The sequence below is a fragment of the Nannospalax galili genome, unplaced genomic scaffold (assembly GCF_000622305.1).
Source record: "Nannospalax galili isolate Female #2095 unplaced genomic scaffold, S.galili_v1.0 scaffold189, whole genome shotgun sequence".
NCBI classification, from domain to species: Eukaryota; Metazoa; Chordata; class Mammalia; order Rodentia; family Spalacidae; genus Nannospalax; species Nannospalax galili.
The window spans coordinates 640,630-656,925 of NW_008360331.1; the positions used below are offsets into that span (position 1 = coordinate 640,630).

General features: G+C 45.7%; 1 protein-coding gene across 4 annotated transcripts in view; it reads left to right on the forward strand.

The window, feature by feature from the left end:
• Positions 1-2,696: 2,696 nt before the first annotated feature.
• LOC103728028 (3-hydroxybutyrate dehydrogenase type 2) overlaps positions 2,697-16,296 on the forward strand; it is a 39,202-nt gene continuing 25,602 nt past the window's right edge. Inside the window, exons 1-4 of one of the 4 annotated variants that reach the window (XM_017796383.2) lie at positions 2,697-2,778; positions 13,280-13,451; positions 14,801-14,879; positions 15,915-16,013. In XM_017796383.2, the coding sequence (XP_017651872.1) occupies positions 13,305-13,451; positions 14,801-14,879; positions 15,915-16,013 (325 nt within the window). In that variant the 5' untranslated portion in view covers positions 2,697-2,778; positions 13,280-13,304. Of the gene's footprint in view, positions 2,779-13,212; positions 13,452-14,800; positions 14,880-15,914; positions 16,014-16,296 lie in introns of those variants that run through there. The other 3 variants (XM_017796384.2, XM_008826152.3, XM_017796382.2) reach the window with 3 other exon arrangements.

Here is a 16,296-nt window from a genome sequence, read left to right on the forward strand (position 1 = left end):
ACTCACTAGTAAACCAGGCTAGCCTGGAACCCACAGAAATCCACCTGCCTCTGCCTCCCGAGTGCTGCATCACCACGCCCGGCACCAGTCTTTTTTATTAGGCATGAAAAATCATGACCAAAATGGAACATATATTGTAAGTAGAAAAACAAGTATACCTTTGATATGAGCTGATCACAAAATGAGTGTAAAAGATGTGATTTGTATTCTAGAAGATTTTATATGTATATATATGTATATATATATATATATATATTACGACTGAGTAAAGCAAGAATCTGCAGAACCACGTGACATGGGCTCTTACAGAGTGATTAAAGATAACTATGAAGACAGCCAGAAGAAAGTGACCTTAAAGGGGCGGGAGGGGGAGAGTAGCACTTGAGAGATAGCTCAGTGGTTAAGAGCACTGACTGCTCTTGCAAAGGACTTGGGTTTGAGTCTCAGCACCCACATGGTGACTAACAACTGTGTGTAACCCCAGTTCCAGGGGATTCGATGCCCTCTTCTGACCTCGGTGAGCAGTGCACAGCATGAATGGACTTAACACAGAGGCAGGCAATACACTCATACACATAAAAAATAAAAATTATAAAATTTATTTTTAAAAAGGAGTGCTTTCTCCTGTAACTACAACTCTGGGGGATCTGACACCCTCTTCCGGACTCTGTGGAACACATACACACAGAGAGACAGACACAAATAAAAATAAAATAATCAAAAAATAATAATAAAGGGGTGCTGGAGTTAGTCTCGGTTAGAGAACTGTCACATTCACAAAAACTCTTTCCAAAGCCCTGAAAAGTTGAAGACGAGGCATGTTTGCTAGAGCAAGGAGCACGGCTGGACGTGAGCACAGATCACTGGGTTCAGCATTAGGAGCTGCAGTGAAAGATGGAAAAGCAGTGCTAGTGAGACACTCACACGGACACTGGCAGAAACTGAGTCAGGGCTTTTCAGACTGTGAAGGGCAACTTGCACCACCAGCTGGACTTCATTCCTCTGACAGCGCCCTCCGTAATAACCTAGCATTTATAGAGCATGTGTGTGGCAAACACTGGGCTGATGGACGTGCACACCAAGGCTTCCCTCCTCACCACATCCCTAACATAGGTGCTATTTTATCCTCATTTTATACTTTTTCTCCTGTGTTTTGGAGGTTTTATTTATTTATTATTTATTTATTTATTTATTTTGTCTTTTTGAGACAGGGTTTCCCTGCAGCCCCAGCTGGACTGGAACTCACTATGTAGACCAGGCTAGCCTTGAACTCACAGAGATCTGCCTGCTTCTGCCTCCCTTGGAGGTTCCTTAAATTCTGAACCAGGGTCCCACATAGCCCAGGCTGGACTCAAGTTGCTCGGTACGCTTTGCAATCCTCCGACCTCTACTCCTTGTACTGAATTACAGGCATGTGCCACTGTGTCTAGCTTTATGAGGTGCTAGAGACTGAACCCAGGACCTGTGGCATGCTGGACAAGCACTCAACCAGCTAAGCTATACCTCAGTCCTATTTTTTCTTTATTTTTTCCTAATCACTATGACTATTAAGAATCATTTGCCTCAAGTAACATCAACAACCAAACACAAAAACCGCAGAAGCAATGATCATAAGTCTGTGCACCCACAGACTCCAGAGAGGCGAGACTATCTTCAGGGCACCAGGCTCTTTCTCTTGCTCTTCTCAGGCCTTACCAAGTACAGCTGCCTCTCTAACCAACACCACGGTGACTGCTCTGGCCCAAAGTCTCATATCCTCATTCTACAAAAAAATGAAAGGGGGGAACAAAAGCCTTTTGAGAGGTATCATCTTTCTCTTCAAGAAAGAAGCCCTCAGAGAATTCCGACTACATCTCCGTGACCAGATCTGTGTGGCTGGTCAGCCCTGGCAGAAAGAAGGCTGGGAATTCAATAGCTTTGTTTGCTAACCTTCATAACGCAAGAGGCAATGGCAAAGTGCGTTGACAGGTATTGAGTGCCCCAATTTATAGAAAACATTTACAGGTGACCCACATAATCACTCTGTCTAACCACACCAATCAGATGAAAGCACAGGTCACTAGCCTATCCAAGGGGGCACACAAGATCTAGTCCCTTCTGTTTGTCTTCCCACCTCTGTGTTCTTCAGACAGCCTGATTTTTTGTTGTGACCCAATGTTCCCTCCTTGACTTATTTTCAGGCTTTATGTGGACCTAAGACCCAGTGTAGTCAGGATGCCTGTGTTCAGTTGCGAAAGGTGTATTAGTGTTAGAATATACTGGGCATAACAAATTAACGTCTGAAACCATACCTTAACCACAGGAAAGTGTTCTATTCTTCCTTCAAAACAATCTAGACTAAGGGCTGGGAAGACTTGGGATGTTCAGTGACAGGTTCTATCTTGTTGCTCTGCTATCTTCCACTTGAAGTTTCCTGGTCCTTCAATCCTGAGGACCGTGGGGAAGCAGATACAAACAAAAGACAGTGACTTGGAGAAGCTAAAGAGAAGAAATTGCTTTCCTCTGTTAGGTAAGCTGTGAGGTGCTTTTCCAAGGTTCACCTGCTTGGACCTAACAGTTCCACTTTGCTTCCACTAGATGGCAGCATTAATGCATATAAAATTCAGGTCTGGAGTAACCCCTTTTAAAAACTTACAGAAACTGAACTAGTAAGAAAATACTACAAAAGAAATAAATTTGAACTACATATCCCAGCATGCATTGTTGAGCATGTGACTCACTTCTGCACAAAGAGCTCAAGTCTGTCTCTCGGAGGAAGCTGGTGACCGGCTAACTAAAGTAAGATTTCCTAATAGTTTTAGAACAAAAGTTTTGGGAAGAGGGAGGTTTAGATTTCAATAGTCTTTTATTCTTCATATTGCTAACTGGAAGATGAATCTCAATAGTTCAATCAGGATAAGAGTTTGAGATTTTCCCATATTGTATTTTTTAAATAGCCAAAGAAAAATGATTTTAAGAGTAAAGTAAATGTGTTTTTTGGGAGTGTGGGGGGCTCGTGAAAATATTTGGTACTCCTGAAATTTCTGTGATCTTCTCCTAACCAAATATTGCAAGTTTTATTCCAATAGAGTAAGAAAGCCAACATACTCAATTTTCACATCGGATTTTTTTAGAGTGGGTTCATTTTACAATTTCTGAGCATTTTTGCAAACATCGTCACAGAGAGACCCATTTTCTGTTGAGAATGCAGCTTGCCCCCAAAAATCTAAGTCCATAACAACTGAGAGAGGCCAGCTGGAGGGACACTTCCAGGGCATAGAAAGGATGCTTTGTACTTCTGCCCCTGCACACCAGATGCCCCCGAGGTGTCAGGGTGCTTAAGGAAACCTGAGCAAGTGCCTTCAGAGGGCAAGAGCCCAACAGCACCTGTGGCAGTTGGGAAACAAGTTTCTTATTTGGGACTGAGGGAAGGTAGGGATGGTTGCAACCTTTCTAAAGTGGAAAGTGAACTTCTCCCCAACTCCTACCATGCTCAAATTAAAAACCTAGCTCTGAATTAGGGATAGGTAAGCCACTGTGACAGCCTTTTCTGTCACACAGTTACAGCACAGCCATGAGTTGTCAGCTGGTCCCAGAAACTAGTTCTTAAGCTGTGACTGTCAGCCTCTAAGAAGGCTCTGGATGTGAACTCAGCAGACATGGCTTTTATTAGAGGAATGTTGCTGTAAGAGGAAATGAGGAAGGAGCCAGATGAGGGTGACAGAGGCTTCAGACCCTGAAGAATGGGAGGAACGGGGCATGATTGGGTTGTGTGGAAGCACCCTGTGTGCTGGGTACCATGGATGACCAGTAAGTGGGGCCAGGACCCATGAGGAGGCCATAGGAAAGGCACTCCAAGCATCCTAGAAATGGGTCTGCCCTAGGGTGGAAATAGCCACACAAAGGTGGCCTCAGGGCAGTGGTCTCCTATAGACTGGAGTGTGAAAGGTGCAGGCTCCCAGCACAGCACCGGGACTGAAACCTGCTGGAGTGGGAGAACCAGGAGGCCTTCTCCTGAACCTGCCACCGGAAGGCCTCACTTCGACATCATAGCTCTCAAACACTGGGCAAAAAACAGTCCACAGACTCTCAATTCAGTGTCAGGGGTGAACAGGCCCTGTCTGTTCCAAGGGAAGCACTGTCCACTCCCTGGTGTTCGACCAGCTTCTCCTCTAGACACCTGCAGCAGCCTCCAGCTGCCCAGCTCCTCCTGCCCAGCTCTGTCCTAGCAGAGATATTTCCAAAATGGAAATCTGAAAATATTCCACCCTTTCCTTCATTCAGGGCAGGTTGTTACAAGAGTGACTAGCAGTTGAGCATGTGGAGCTAGGACCAAATGTGCAGGATTGGGGGAGAGGGTATAGGGGTACAGAGCAAATGACAACAAAATCCACTTTGCCTGGCCAAGGAGAACAGAGGTATGTTCAAAAGAAAGGACTGAATGTGAGCCCTCGAGGCAGGTCTGGCCACGTGTACTTTATTGAAGGCTAGCTAGCAGAGGGAGTGTGAACACTCACTGCACACCCAATGCAGTTTCCCTTCTGAGGTTCACTTTAAAATGGCTACAGAAAACAACCTATAAGTTGCTCCCTTCCTTCCTCTTAGGCCCAGTCACCTTGCAGTTCTGGTCAACGAAACTTAGTGGGCATTTCTGAGGGCTTCGTAACTGCAGGTGAGGCATTGGAAAGCCTTTGCCGTTTGCTACTCTTTTTTAAAAAATGTTATATATACGCCCTTTCTTGGGCCAGAGCAGCCAACTTAGAAGTTGTTCTGAGGTTTGAGGTACACAGGAGGACAGAGTAAAGTCTTCATTTGACTTCCTTCTTCATTTATTACCTATTCCTCACTTCCCAAGATGTGCATTCAAGCCTCAGCAAAATCTCCCACACACACTGAATTTCCCAGGTGTGGGAAGTTCTCAGCCTTCTCTTTTAGAAATGAAGGATTATGTGTAGTCAAGTGTTATACTAAGTGTATACTAAGGCATGACACAACTTTAAAAAGGATCAGCAGTGTCATAGGGTAGACAGGTCTCATCCCAGGAGAGTCAGAAAGCCTGATTTAGCTCTGGCTCTGCCAGTGACTGGCTCTGTGACCTTGGACAGATCAGTGTGCTCATCTGAAAAATGAGGGTATTGGCCATAATTTGACTTTCCAGCCCTCTGTTCAGTGATTCTCTGAGGCTCACTGTGAACTATTTTCAATAAGGAGAAGCCACAAAGGTTGATAGTGTAAACCTCTATCGAAGTTTGTGAAAGATTGCAAAAAGGAAAAACAGACGGGAAAGAGTGACTTGACACGGTGCAGGCTATTATTTTGTGTGTGGGGGGCTCTGTAACTCTCAGAACCCACTGTCCACTTGTGCCCAGTTAGCGAGACCCCAAAGACCACCAAGGAGCCGACCAATGCAAATACACGAGGGTTCTTTTATTGTTACAAGCTAAAGCTTGGGTCCACTCTGTCACCGACGCAGCGGATCTCAGATGTGAGACCCCTTGTTTTGGGAGACAGAGGTTTTTATAGGTTTAGTTCAGCAAGTTCAGCAAGTAGGGGGGTAGGGGGTCTTCAGCCTGGCAAGCATGTGATTGGTTGCAGCTCAGTGCCAAACCATAAACTGCTGGCTTCAGGAAATCTGAAAAGATATCTGGACTTTTAGTACTTTCCTGTCCCTGGTTAACTGACCATTGGTGGGGGAGGTGTTCACTATCTGTTCCTAGTATTGTGGTTTTTCTTGGAACAGGGTCCAGGGCTGAGTCAGTCCTATGGAGGTTTTATCCAAGATGGAGTCACTCAGGTCTCTCATTCCCCCCTCCGACTAGGACCTTGGGGGACCAATCATGGGTGCTCCCTCATCTCATGTTCTTCATCACCCAGACTCTGGAGTTGGGCACTCCCTCATCTCATGTTTTTTAATCACCCAGACTCTGGAGGGACTGATAGTGGGTTCTCATTACCATTAGCTGTATAGCTCCCAGCCACTCGTTTATAAAAGCTACCAATTTATTTAAAACGCAAGGCCCAAAAGTCAAGAGCATAATCAGAATGAAGAGGGGTCCGAATAAGGTTGAAATCAAAATGGTCAACCAAGGGGAGCTATTGAACCAGGATTCAAACCATCCTTGTTTAGCCCTATGTTCGTTCTCTCTTCGAGCCAGACTTTTTCTAACCTTGGCCAGGGATTCTTTAATGACCCCAGAGTGATCTACGTAAAATCAACACTCTTCCTTAAGGGCAGCACAGAGGCCTCCCTGCTGCAAGAACAACAGGCCTAGGCCTCTCTTATGCTGCAGAACCATATCTGCCAAGGAAGTTAGGGATTCTTGTAGATGGGAAATAGACTTTTCTAAGTTCTGGATTCACGTCTATTGCAGCTCTAAGGCTATGGTAGTTTTGGCTTTGTAAGGTCAAGGCTGAAATTCCTGTACATTTCAAGGCTGAAATTCCTGCCAGTCCCAGTCCCAGAAGAACACATAGGGTGATGGCAGTAACAACTTCTCTTTCCTGGCGATTACAGTGAAGGGGTCCTTGCCTGGTCAAGGCCCTATTTATATCCTGGTCTGAGTGATAAATAATTCTAGAGATTAGTTGTACTAGAACACAAAAATCTGATGATTGATAAAGAACTTTAGAATGGACACATGGGCTTAATCCTGAAGTACATGCCCATCATCCTTGATCTTGTGGTAGCAAGTACGACTTATTGGCCAGCACTGGCAGAGTCTGGTTACATAGGGCAGTGTACTCATGAGGAGGCTTGCCTATACATAGCCCTCGTCCTGAAACATCTTGTAGTGTAACCCTGATTCCTTCCTGCTGAGCCCATCTACAGCTGCCTTGGTCCAGCTCTAGGGTGGTTTTTCCTATGAATGCAATCCCCTCATAGTATGGGGGCCTTGATGAATAACATAACCAGCATGAGGTGAGGCCTGGCCTGGTATCATTGAGTACCTGGTAAGTCTGGACCATTAGTGACCAAAGTGGGTCAGTGCTGCCTATAGGAAGGCCATGGCTGTCAGAATAGCCATTATTTGAGGGGGCTTCTGTGGTTGACAAGATTGATTCTGGGGTGACCTTTAAAACAGCACCTGGTCCCAAAGGGACTGAATGGGTCTGATACTGAGGAACTCTTACTCTTAATTGAATAGAGAATAAAGTTCCTGGATCTGGTTCAGTCCAGCCCACATAGAGTCTTATTTTCCAATTTTTTCCCGCTTCCCAGCAGGTGGCTCTCTTTCCTTCTTCAGTAAAACTAATATTGAGCCTTCCGTTTTTATGAGGATTAGTGGGTATCGATTGCTCCCATGTTACCTTAATAAGATCTCCTCCCTGGGGGTCCACCATATGTGTCCCGTTGTTTCACAGCCCCATCAAGCGTAATAAGTAGCACTATCCTCTCCACACCTGTTTCTCTGGGACTTGTATTTTTGAGTTCCAGGCCCTGGGCAAACATAGAACCGGCCTGGTTTTCTGTATGGGCCTAGAGAGTTAGTTAGAGCATGAGGATGTGTGCCTCCCTTAGGACTGAAATCAAAGAAAGCATCTAAATGGGAGTGTAGAGTTGGGAACCGAGTAGCCGGAGGTGCTTCTTGGGAGATCTGAAACAATATATTACCTCCTATCACATCTTGGAGGACCCAAGTCAGATTCATAGGTTGATGCGGGCTTCCCGGAGCAGGAGCAGCTATCATGGGGAACAGAGTATATACAGTCAACAGTTTGAAAATCAGGTGAGATTTAGCTTGAGTGGATTGTTGGGGTCCTTTGAAACTCTCCATCCTGAAGCTGAGGATGCGCCGTCCTCTACGGCAAACGGGTTAGCAGGCCATACATGTGTGTGGTGGATCCATGATGCTACACCATCCACTTTGAGGGCTGTGGGGGCGGTCAGTAGGATGACATAGGGCCCCTTCCACCGTGGCTCTAAGGATCCTTGCCGATGCCTCTTAACATAGACCCAGTCACTGGGTCAATATCGATGAGGTTCTAGAGGGGGTCCTGTCTCATAAAGAGCACATAGTTTAGGCTATACATGTTTATGGGACCATTGGACTCCCCTGAGGTCATTCGACAGGTCCCGATCTTTAAATTCAGTAATCTTTTCTGCCTGGAGGTTAGGAATAATGGGAGGTGGCATTCCAAACATGATCTCAAAGGGGGTTAATCCCATCTGGTAAGGGGAGTTAAGTACTTGATAGAGGGTGAACAGAAGGAGAGTCACCCAGTCACCACCAGTCTCTAAGGTCAATTTAGTTAAGGTCTCTTTCAGAGTTCTATTCATTCTCTTTACCTGTCCTGAACTCTGGGATCTATAAGCACAATGTAGTTTCCAATCAATCCCCAGAACTGTGGCCAGACTGTGACTTACCTTGGACACAAAAGCCAGTCCATTATCTGACCCTATCATCTGTGGAAAGCCATACCTGGGGAGGATGTCTTCCAACAATTTCTTTGCCACCATTTGGGCCGTTTCATGTTTAGTAGGGAAGGCTTTAGTCCATCCTGAAAAAGTACCTACAAAGACTAGCAAATAACAGTATCCGTACCTGCCAGGTTTTGCCTCAATGAAATCCATTTCCCAATAGGCTCCAGGTTTTCTCCCTTGAAGTCTGATTCCTGGGTTTCTAATATTTGGCATACATTAGTGAGTTGGTAAGCTTTACAGCCATTGACAATGTCTTTAATTTTTAAATCAGCGTTCTTGATTTTTACTTCGGCATGTCGAATTAAGTCCTGCATCCTCTTGAAGCCCATGTGGGAAGAACAGTGCATTTTTGCCAACATTTGTTTTCCTAATTTTTCTGGGAGGATCAGCTTCCCTTCTGCTGACTTCCACCATCCTTCCAGGCATTGGGTCCTTGGCAGTCCCTTTATCCATTTCAGGTCCTCCCTGGTGTATTTGGGCTTTTCGGGAAGGTTTGGGTCACCTGGGTCAATTAGTGTGGTGACCAAGATTGAGTCAATTTGGAGGGCAGCTTGTTTAGCCACCTGATCTGCTCAATTGTTTCCTTGGGAAATCGGATCGCCCCCTTTTTGATGACCTGGGTGGTGGATAATTGCCGATTTCTTTGGCAGCCAGAGAGCCCTCAGCAGTGTTAGGATTTCTTCTTTATTTTTGACAGTCTTTCCCTCTGCTGTTAATAAGCCCGGTTCCCAATATATTGTCCCATGAACGTGCATGGTGGCAAAGGCATATTGGCTGTCCGTATACACATTAAGCCTTTTGTCCTTTCCCAATACCAGCGCCTTAGGGCAATAAGTTCAGCCTTTTGGGCCGAAGTGCCAGTGGGCAGAGGCTCTGCCCAAATGATGCCAGTTAATGATACTACAGCCGCCTCTGCATACTTCTTGCCATCCTGTACAAAACTGCTCCCATCAGTAAACCAGGTTGCTTCAGCATCAGATAACGGGGTATCTCTCAAATCTGATCGGGTACCGTGGACATGGGCCAGGATTCTGGCACAGTGATGCAGGGGGCTGGCATCCAAGTCTAGGTCTGGCAAGAGCATGGCTGAATTCAGGGCAACTGGTACCTGGAAGGTGATTCTAGCAGGATTAAGAAGTAATGCCTGATAATGGGTTATATGGGTGTTACTTAGCCATCTGTCCAGGGGCTGTTTTAAAACTCCTTCAATTGCATGTGGTGTGGTGATGGTCAAGTTCTGGCCCAAAGTCAGTTTGTCAGCATCTTTTACCAGTAGTGCTTCTTTAAGTATATAGCCCAAGTATTGGACCTGTTGTTTGCATAGTTGGGCCTTTTTAGCAGAGGCCAGATTGCCCAGGCTTCCCAACGTCTGCAACAGGCATTCTGTGCCATCCATGAAAGCCTCTTGGCTGTCTGCCACCACAAGTAAGTCATCCACATCCTGCAAGAGATTCCTTTCCCCAATGCTATCTGTTTCAGATGCCTCTGCTGGTCCTCTGGATCTGCAGTGGCAGCCAGCAGGATCCTTGCCAGGTCCTGGTTCTGCCTTCTTTCTGCCTTTATCTGTTTTTTTTCTCTGCACTATCCCTATTGTTATACACTTTCTTGGCCACAGTTATTAAATCCCTTAAGCTCTTTTCACCCAGTCTCTCTACTCTTTGGAGCTTTTTCTTTATATCTGGAGCCAACTGGTTAACAAAAGCCATGGCCACTGCCACTATATTATCTTTGGCCTCTGGGTCTAATGGAGTGTACCTGTGGAAGGCATCCATTATTCACTCCAAGAACACAGCTGGGCTTTCATTTAGCTCTGACTAATATCGTATACCTTTGCCAAATTAGTTGGCCTACAAGCAGCCACTTTGAGACCTGCCAACAGAGCCCGGCGATAAACCAGAAGCCTCCCCTTACCTTCTGCAGTATTATCATCCCAATCAGGCTGGGCCAGTGGATAGGCAGCATCAATCGGCGTCAGGTCAGTAGTAGGGACACCAGTATTGCCAGGAATTAACTTCCTGGCTTCTGTTTGGATACGTTCCCTTTCCTCTGTGGTAAACAGGACCTGTATAATTGATGACAATCATCCCAAGTGGGTTGGTGTGTGAATAAGACAGTTTCTAATAAATTAATAAGCTCCTTAGGATTTTCAGAAAAGGGAGCATTCTGGGTTCTCCAGTTGTAAAGGTCACTAGTGGCGAATGGCCAATAGTGATGGGGCTGGTTGCTGGCCTCATCCGTGGGGCCGGCGACTCTGAGGGGTAAAACAGTAGAGTCTGGACCCTCCAGTGTTGCTGCCCTTCTACTCCTAGTCCCCTGAGCCAGTCCCCCTGTGCCTGTAAAGAATCTGGTACCAGGGGTGCCAGTACCAGAGGGGGTACCTCCTGTGGAGGAGGTGGATAAGGAGGAGGAGGAAAAATTAGATCTTCTTCTGTGCTGCCCTGTAAGACAGGGTACAGTGACAGTACTGATGGTTTGATTTCAGGCTTAGGTGCTTTCTGGGTTGTCATTTTCCATTCTGCAGCTGTCAGCACCTCAGTTTTCTGTAAAGGAAGAAAAGACTTGACCCAAGGAGGGGGGTTATTAACTAAATCTCCCCAGACCACTATGTATGATATTTGATCTGAGTGTCCTACATGTAGTTGAAGAATAATCTTCTCAACCATATTAATGACAGCGGGATCAAAGGTCCCCTCGGAGGGCCATCCCACATTGAAAGTGGGCCATTCAGACCTGCTGAAAGTAGTTAGTTTATCCTTCCTGACAAGACAACAGAGAGGTTATGGGCTCAAGTCTTAACCTCTCCAAAATGTGCAAGAACCAGGTCCAGGGGTGTAGAGGGAGTCTGTCCCATTGCATCCGTCTCAGTCACAGAGAAATAGACAACCAGAGACAAAACAGAGAGCCAGAAAGACACACAGAAGGCCAAGTAACAAATTCCCCCGCTCATGCAGAAGAAAAACTGAAAGTAGGACAGCGGCAAACTGCCGGGCTGCAGGAGTGACCCACCTTGTCCTTTCACAGAAATCAACAGAGTCTGGGGCCCTCCATCCCCTCTGCCGAGGTCTGGAACATCTTCCAGACCTCTGTGGTCATGGTCATCTACCGTGTCTGCTCCAACCGCTCCTGACCACACTGTTCACAAGTTTGCCTCGAGGCTCAGAACAAAAGCTAGGACAGACACAGACAGGTACAACTAGAAACAAACAGATGCTTACTGGCTGGCCAAGAACCCTCCAGTTCAGGGGTCCCAGGGTCGGGGGGGGTCCATAGGGATCCCAGACAAGCCCCCAAGATGTTGTACCCAGTTTGCAAGACCCCAAAGACCACCAAGGAGCCGACTGATGCAAATACACAAGGGTTCTTTTATTGTTGCAAATTTAAGCTTGGGTCCACTCTGTCACCGACTCAGTGTATCTCAGATGTGAGACCCCTTGCTTTGGGAGACAGAGGTATTTATAGGTTTATTTCAGCAAGTTCAGCAAGTGGGGAAGTAGGGGGTCTTCAGCCTGGCAAGCATGTGATTGGTTGCAGCTCAGTGCCAAACCATAAACTGCTGGCTTCAGGAAATCTGAAAAGATATCTGGACTTTCAGTACTTTTCTGTCCCTGGTTAATTGACTGTTTGCAGGGGAGTTGTTCTCTATCCATTCCAAGTATTGTGGTTTTTCTTGGAACAGGGCCCAGGGCTGGGTGCTGGTGCCAGCCGGCCAAGAAGGACAGTACCTGAAAGGGGGAGTGAGGATTGAAAGAAAAAACAAGAGACAGAAAAGATACTTGGGAGGACTGTCAGTAGAGACTGCAGCCCGGGTTTATTGCAGCTCCACCTTTTTATACAGAAGAACTCAATTAGTTTCAACAGCTGTTTTTCCCACCTGTATCTGAGGGTCAAGGAGCAGTCAAATACTTGTTTTGTTAGCTCCACCATATAAACACATTCCTCCTGATTTGGCAGATTAGGTACTGGTGTGCAAAACACAAACTCAGTAAACAAGCCTGCCACAGCTTATGTACATAATGGATTAATAGCTCCCAACAGATGGGTCAGTCCTATGGTGGTTTTATCCAAGATGGAGTCACTCAGGTCTCTCACACTGACTAGACTGGGTCCTTATAGGTCAGGAAGATAAGGAGTTAGGAAGGAGGTTGAAAAGTTTCCTTTTTGGTCTGAGATTGGCCTTTGCTAGGAGTGACCAAAGAATGGTAAGCAGTGAGTAAAGGAATGTCAGAGGATCCAGGGGATCATAACATCTGTCCTGGACAGCCATTATCAGGGGCCGGCAGGCAGGGGCTACAGGAATCTAGGGAAGCAAATTACTTTGGTCCTGGAATGCTGCTTACTGTGGTTTCCTGAAACTGCCAGGACTTTTTAAAATGGTGTGGCCATGGCTAACAGTTTCCAGAAGGAAGCTGAGAAACAACACCAAGTAGTAAGGACAGACAGAAACAGTGCCATAAAACATGGGCTGCAGTGAGGGTAGTGAGGGGGAGGGTACTTTCCACTCCTCCACTTGATGTCTCCACATTAGAGGATGAGAAGGAACCAGAAGGTGGATTCAGGTCCAGTGTCCCTCACCAGTTGTCACGTCACCCCAGTTGTCACGTCAATGGGCTATGCGGCACGTTTTTGATCTATAAACTCGGGAATCTGGAGTAAGCACTTCCAGGCAATCATGATGGTGGTGCTGCTGTAAAAAGGCCCTTTCTCCACATTCTTTTCTCTGTTTCATGTTGTTTTTATGAGACTATGTAGCCCTGGCTGACCTAGAACTCACTATGTAGACCAGGCTGGCCTCAAATTCACAGAGCCCCTCCTGCCTCCTTCTGAGTGCTGGGATTAAAGGTGTGTGCCACCACGCCCAGCTTGTCCACCTTCTTGAAGGATCCCACCGAAGCATTCGTCCCAGATGTCACTGCCTGCACCATCTGCTTCCTCTGGAGCCATTAAATACATGTCTTTAGATAAAGCTGCAGGTTCCACAATGGGCCGACTCGAAGGGAAAGTCATTGTCCTGACGGCTGCTGCTCAAGGGATTGGCCGGGCTTCTGCCCTAGTAAGTATCAATCTGCGGTTTTTTACCCACGCCTAAAGTACCACACGATATGTGCACACATACCACGGGGGTTTCAGAATTATTTACCGTGTTCCTTCCCTTTTCTTCTTTCCTTGCGTTTGTTTTCTCCCTTTTCCTTTCTTTCTTTTTTTTCTTTTTGGTACTTATCATTAAACCTAGAGCCCCAAACATGTTAAGCACGCACTCTTACCACCAAGCTGCAGTCCCAGACTTTCACTCTCTTTTTTTTACCTTTTATGCATCTGGGATCTTTGTGTGTGTGTGCGTGTGTGTGTGTGTGCATGCACTCATGCCTGTTGGGGGTGGGGAGGGGAGCACATGCCTCATGCTCAAGTATGGAGGTCAGGGAACAATTCTGTGGATTTTTCTCCTTCCTCCTTTACATGAATTCCAGGGACTGAACACAGGTCTCTAGGCATGCATGGCAAGTGTCTTATCCACTCAGCCATCTTGCTGGCCCACGTGTCTTAAGGTACAAAGAAATGTCCCTCTTCCTAGCACAGAGGAAGGAGGGAACCCCTTGTGCTTGTTTAGTGGCATCGCCGATCACTGTTGAGTCTGACAATCATACTTCTTTGCCTCAGTTTATCTGCACCCTCATGAACTGACTTCAGGGCCCTAGGGGGGTGTGCAGCTCTCTGAAATGATGTTAGTTCAGAATTAGGACTCCATTATAAAACTATCAGGCCACCTTGCTGATATGCCTCATTGTGCCCCACCTGAGCTAATAATGCACTGAAAAAGAAGGCTGGGTGTGGCCTGGCACGTGTGAAAGTCCTACTGAAGTCCTGGGAGGGAAGGTCCCATTTTCCTCTTACTATTGCTTAATCATTCTCAGAAACACACATGGGGGCGTAGAGCTGCTCAGAGGGTAGGCACTTGCCATGCAAGCCTAGAGACCTGAGTTTGATCCCTGGAAGGAGGGAGGACCACAGAGTTCTGCTCTGATCCCCACAGGCACGCCAGGCCATATGGGTGTCCACACACATACAGCATATATAAATAAATGTAAAAATGTCTGTAAAAGAAATGTCACATCATAGAGTAGCAACAGTGTCTTAGAAACGGAATTAGTTTTTAAAATACTACATTGTTTGATAATAAAAGGACAAAGTCAGATGATACGTATATATCGTGCTGGTCTAGTGACTGACAACAAATAAAAATAATCACAATGGGAACCAACAGGAGACTAGATAGATGGAAATTCTACCTATTTCATAGGAGAAACAATAATACCATGAAAGGAAAAAGACCCAGTGATCTCTGCTCCTGAGAGCAGTTTAATCCTGTAAACAAAGCATTGATTTGTACTTTGTTTCTGGCAGGCTTTTGCAAAAGAAGGTGCCAGAGTCATAGCCACAGATATCAATGAGTCCAAACTTCAGGAACTGGAAAAGTACCCAGGTGAGCAATGTGACTGTGGGGTTGGGAGTCAGAAGGTACCACTGGCGTGCTGGCCTTGTGGGAGAGTCTGGCTCTGATATATGTATATGTTGTGTGTCCTACAGACAGGTATCTGTGTACTAAATATGTGAGAGAAAACTGAAGGTGTATACTGAGATCTGTATCACACATGTTGAGAGATTGTTCCCACTTACAAAGTTCTGTGTGAAAATTAACAGCTGTCAGGTTAACTATTAATGACAGTATCTCACCTCTGCTCCCTCCTCCTCTAGGGTGGCATTGTCCAAAGAAACACGTGATACTCTTATATTCTTGAAAAATTTTTGTATTCTCATTAAATGGTAAAGTGTGGAAATTAATTTTTAAGTCATTGCCTTAAAAAGTGGAATCCACTGTGTGACATACAACTTAGAGATCTTATTGAGGGGGTTAAGGGTTCATCTTTAAGATTTGTGCTTTTTCTTTATTTTGTTTTTGGCTTTTTGAGACAGGGTCTCTCTGTAGCCCCAGCTGTCCTGGAACTCACTATGTAGACCAGGCTGGCCTCGAACTCACAAAGATCCGCCTGCCTCTGCCTCCCAAGTGCTGGGATTAAGGGCTTGCGCCACCATGCCCTAGAAGAGATTTAAATTTTTTTGTTTTGTGTTTGTCTGTGTGTGTGTGTGTGTGTGTGTGTGTGTGTGGGCATGTGTATGTGTGGGTGCCCACAGAGGCCAGAATGGGACATCAAATACATTGGAGCTGGAGTTACAGGCATTTGTGAGCCACCTGATGTGGGTGATGGGGTCTGAACTTTGGTCCTCTGAGAGACCAAAGAGCAAGGGCTCTTAACTGCTGAGCCATCTATCCAGCCCAAGATTTGTGTGTTTCCATGATACTCTTCAGATCATAAGGCCCCAGTGATGGCCATCAGTCCTTTGCAGCCTAAATGGAGACACTACACTCTTCACACTTCACACTACAAATCAGTCAGATCTTCAAGGCTATGCATTTTTAAAGTTATAGGTAAATAGTTTCTTTTATTTTATTCCTCAGGTATCCAGACTCGTGTCCTTGATGTCACAAAGAAAAAGCAAATTGATCAGTTTGCCTCAGAAGTTGAGAGAATTGATGTTCTCTTTAACGTTGCTGGGTAATTTTAAACTATTTCACTCTGAGAAAGTTTCCTATGACCTTATTAAATGAATACTGACAATATGTAGAAATTATTGATTGTTAGACATAGCATATTTGTTGAAAAGTCTAGCTGTATTTCAAACAGCATTTTCACTACATGTAACATTCATGAGGTAACACAGTCATAGCTTTAGATATGAACTTGGGGCCTAGAGGCAGTTAAAGCTTTGGAAGACAGTGGGTCCTGAAGTGGAGTTGTACCATAGGTACAATGGTAAGAGATTAAATAAAGTAGTAGTTT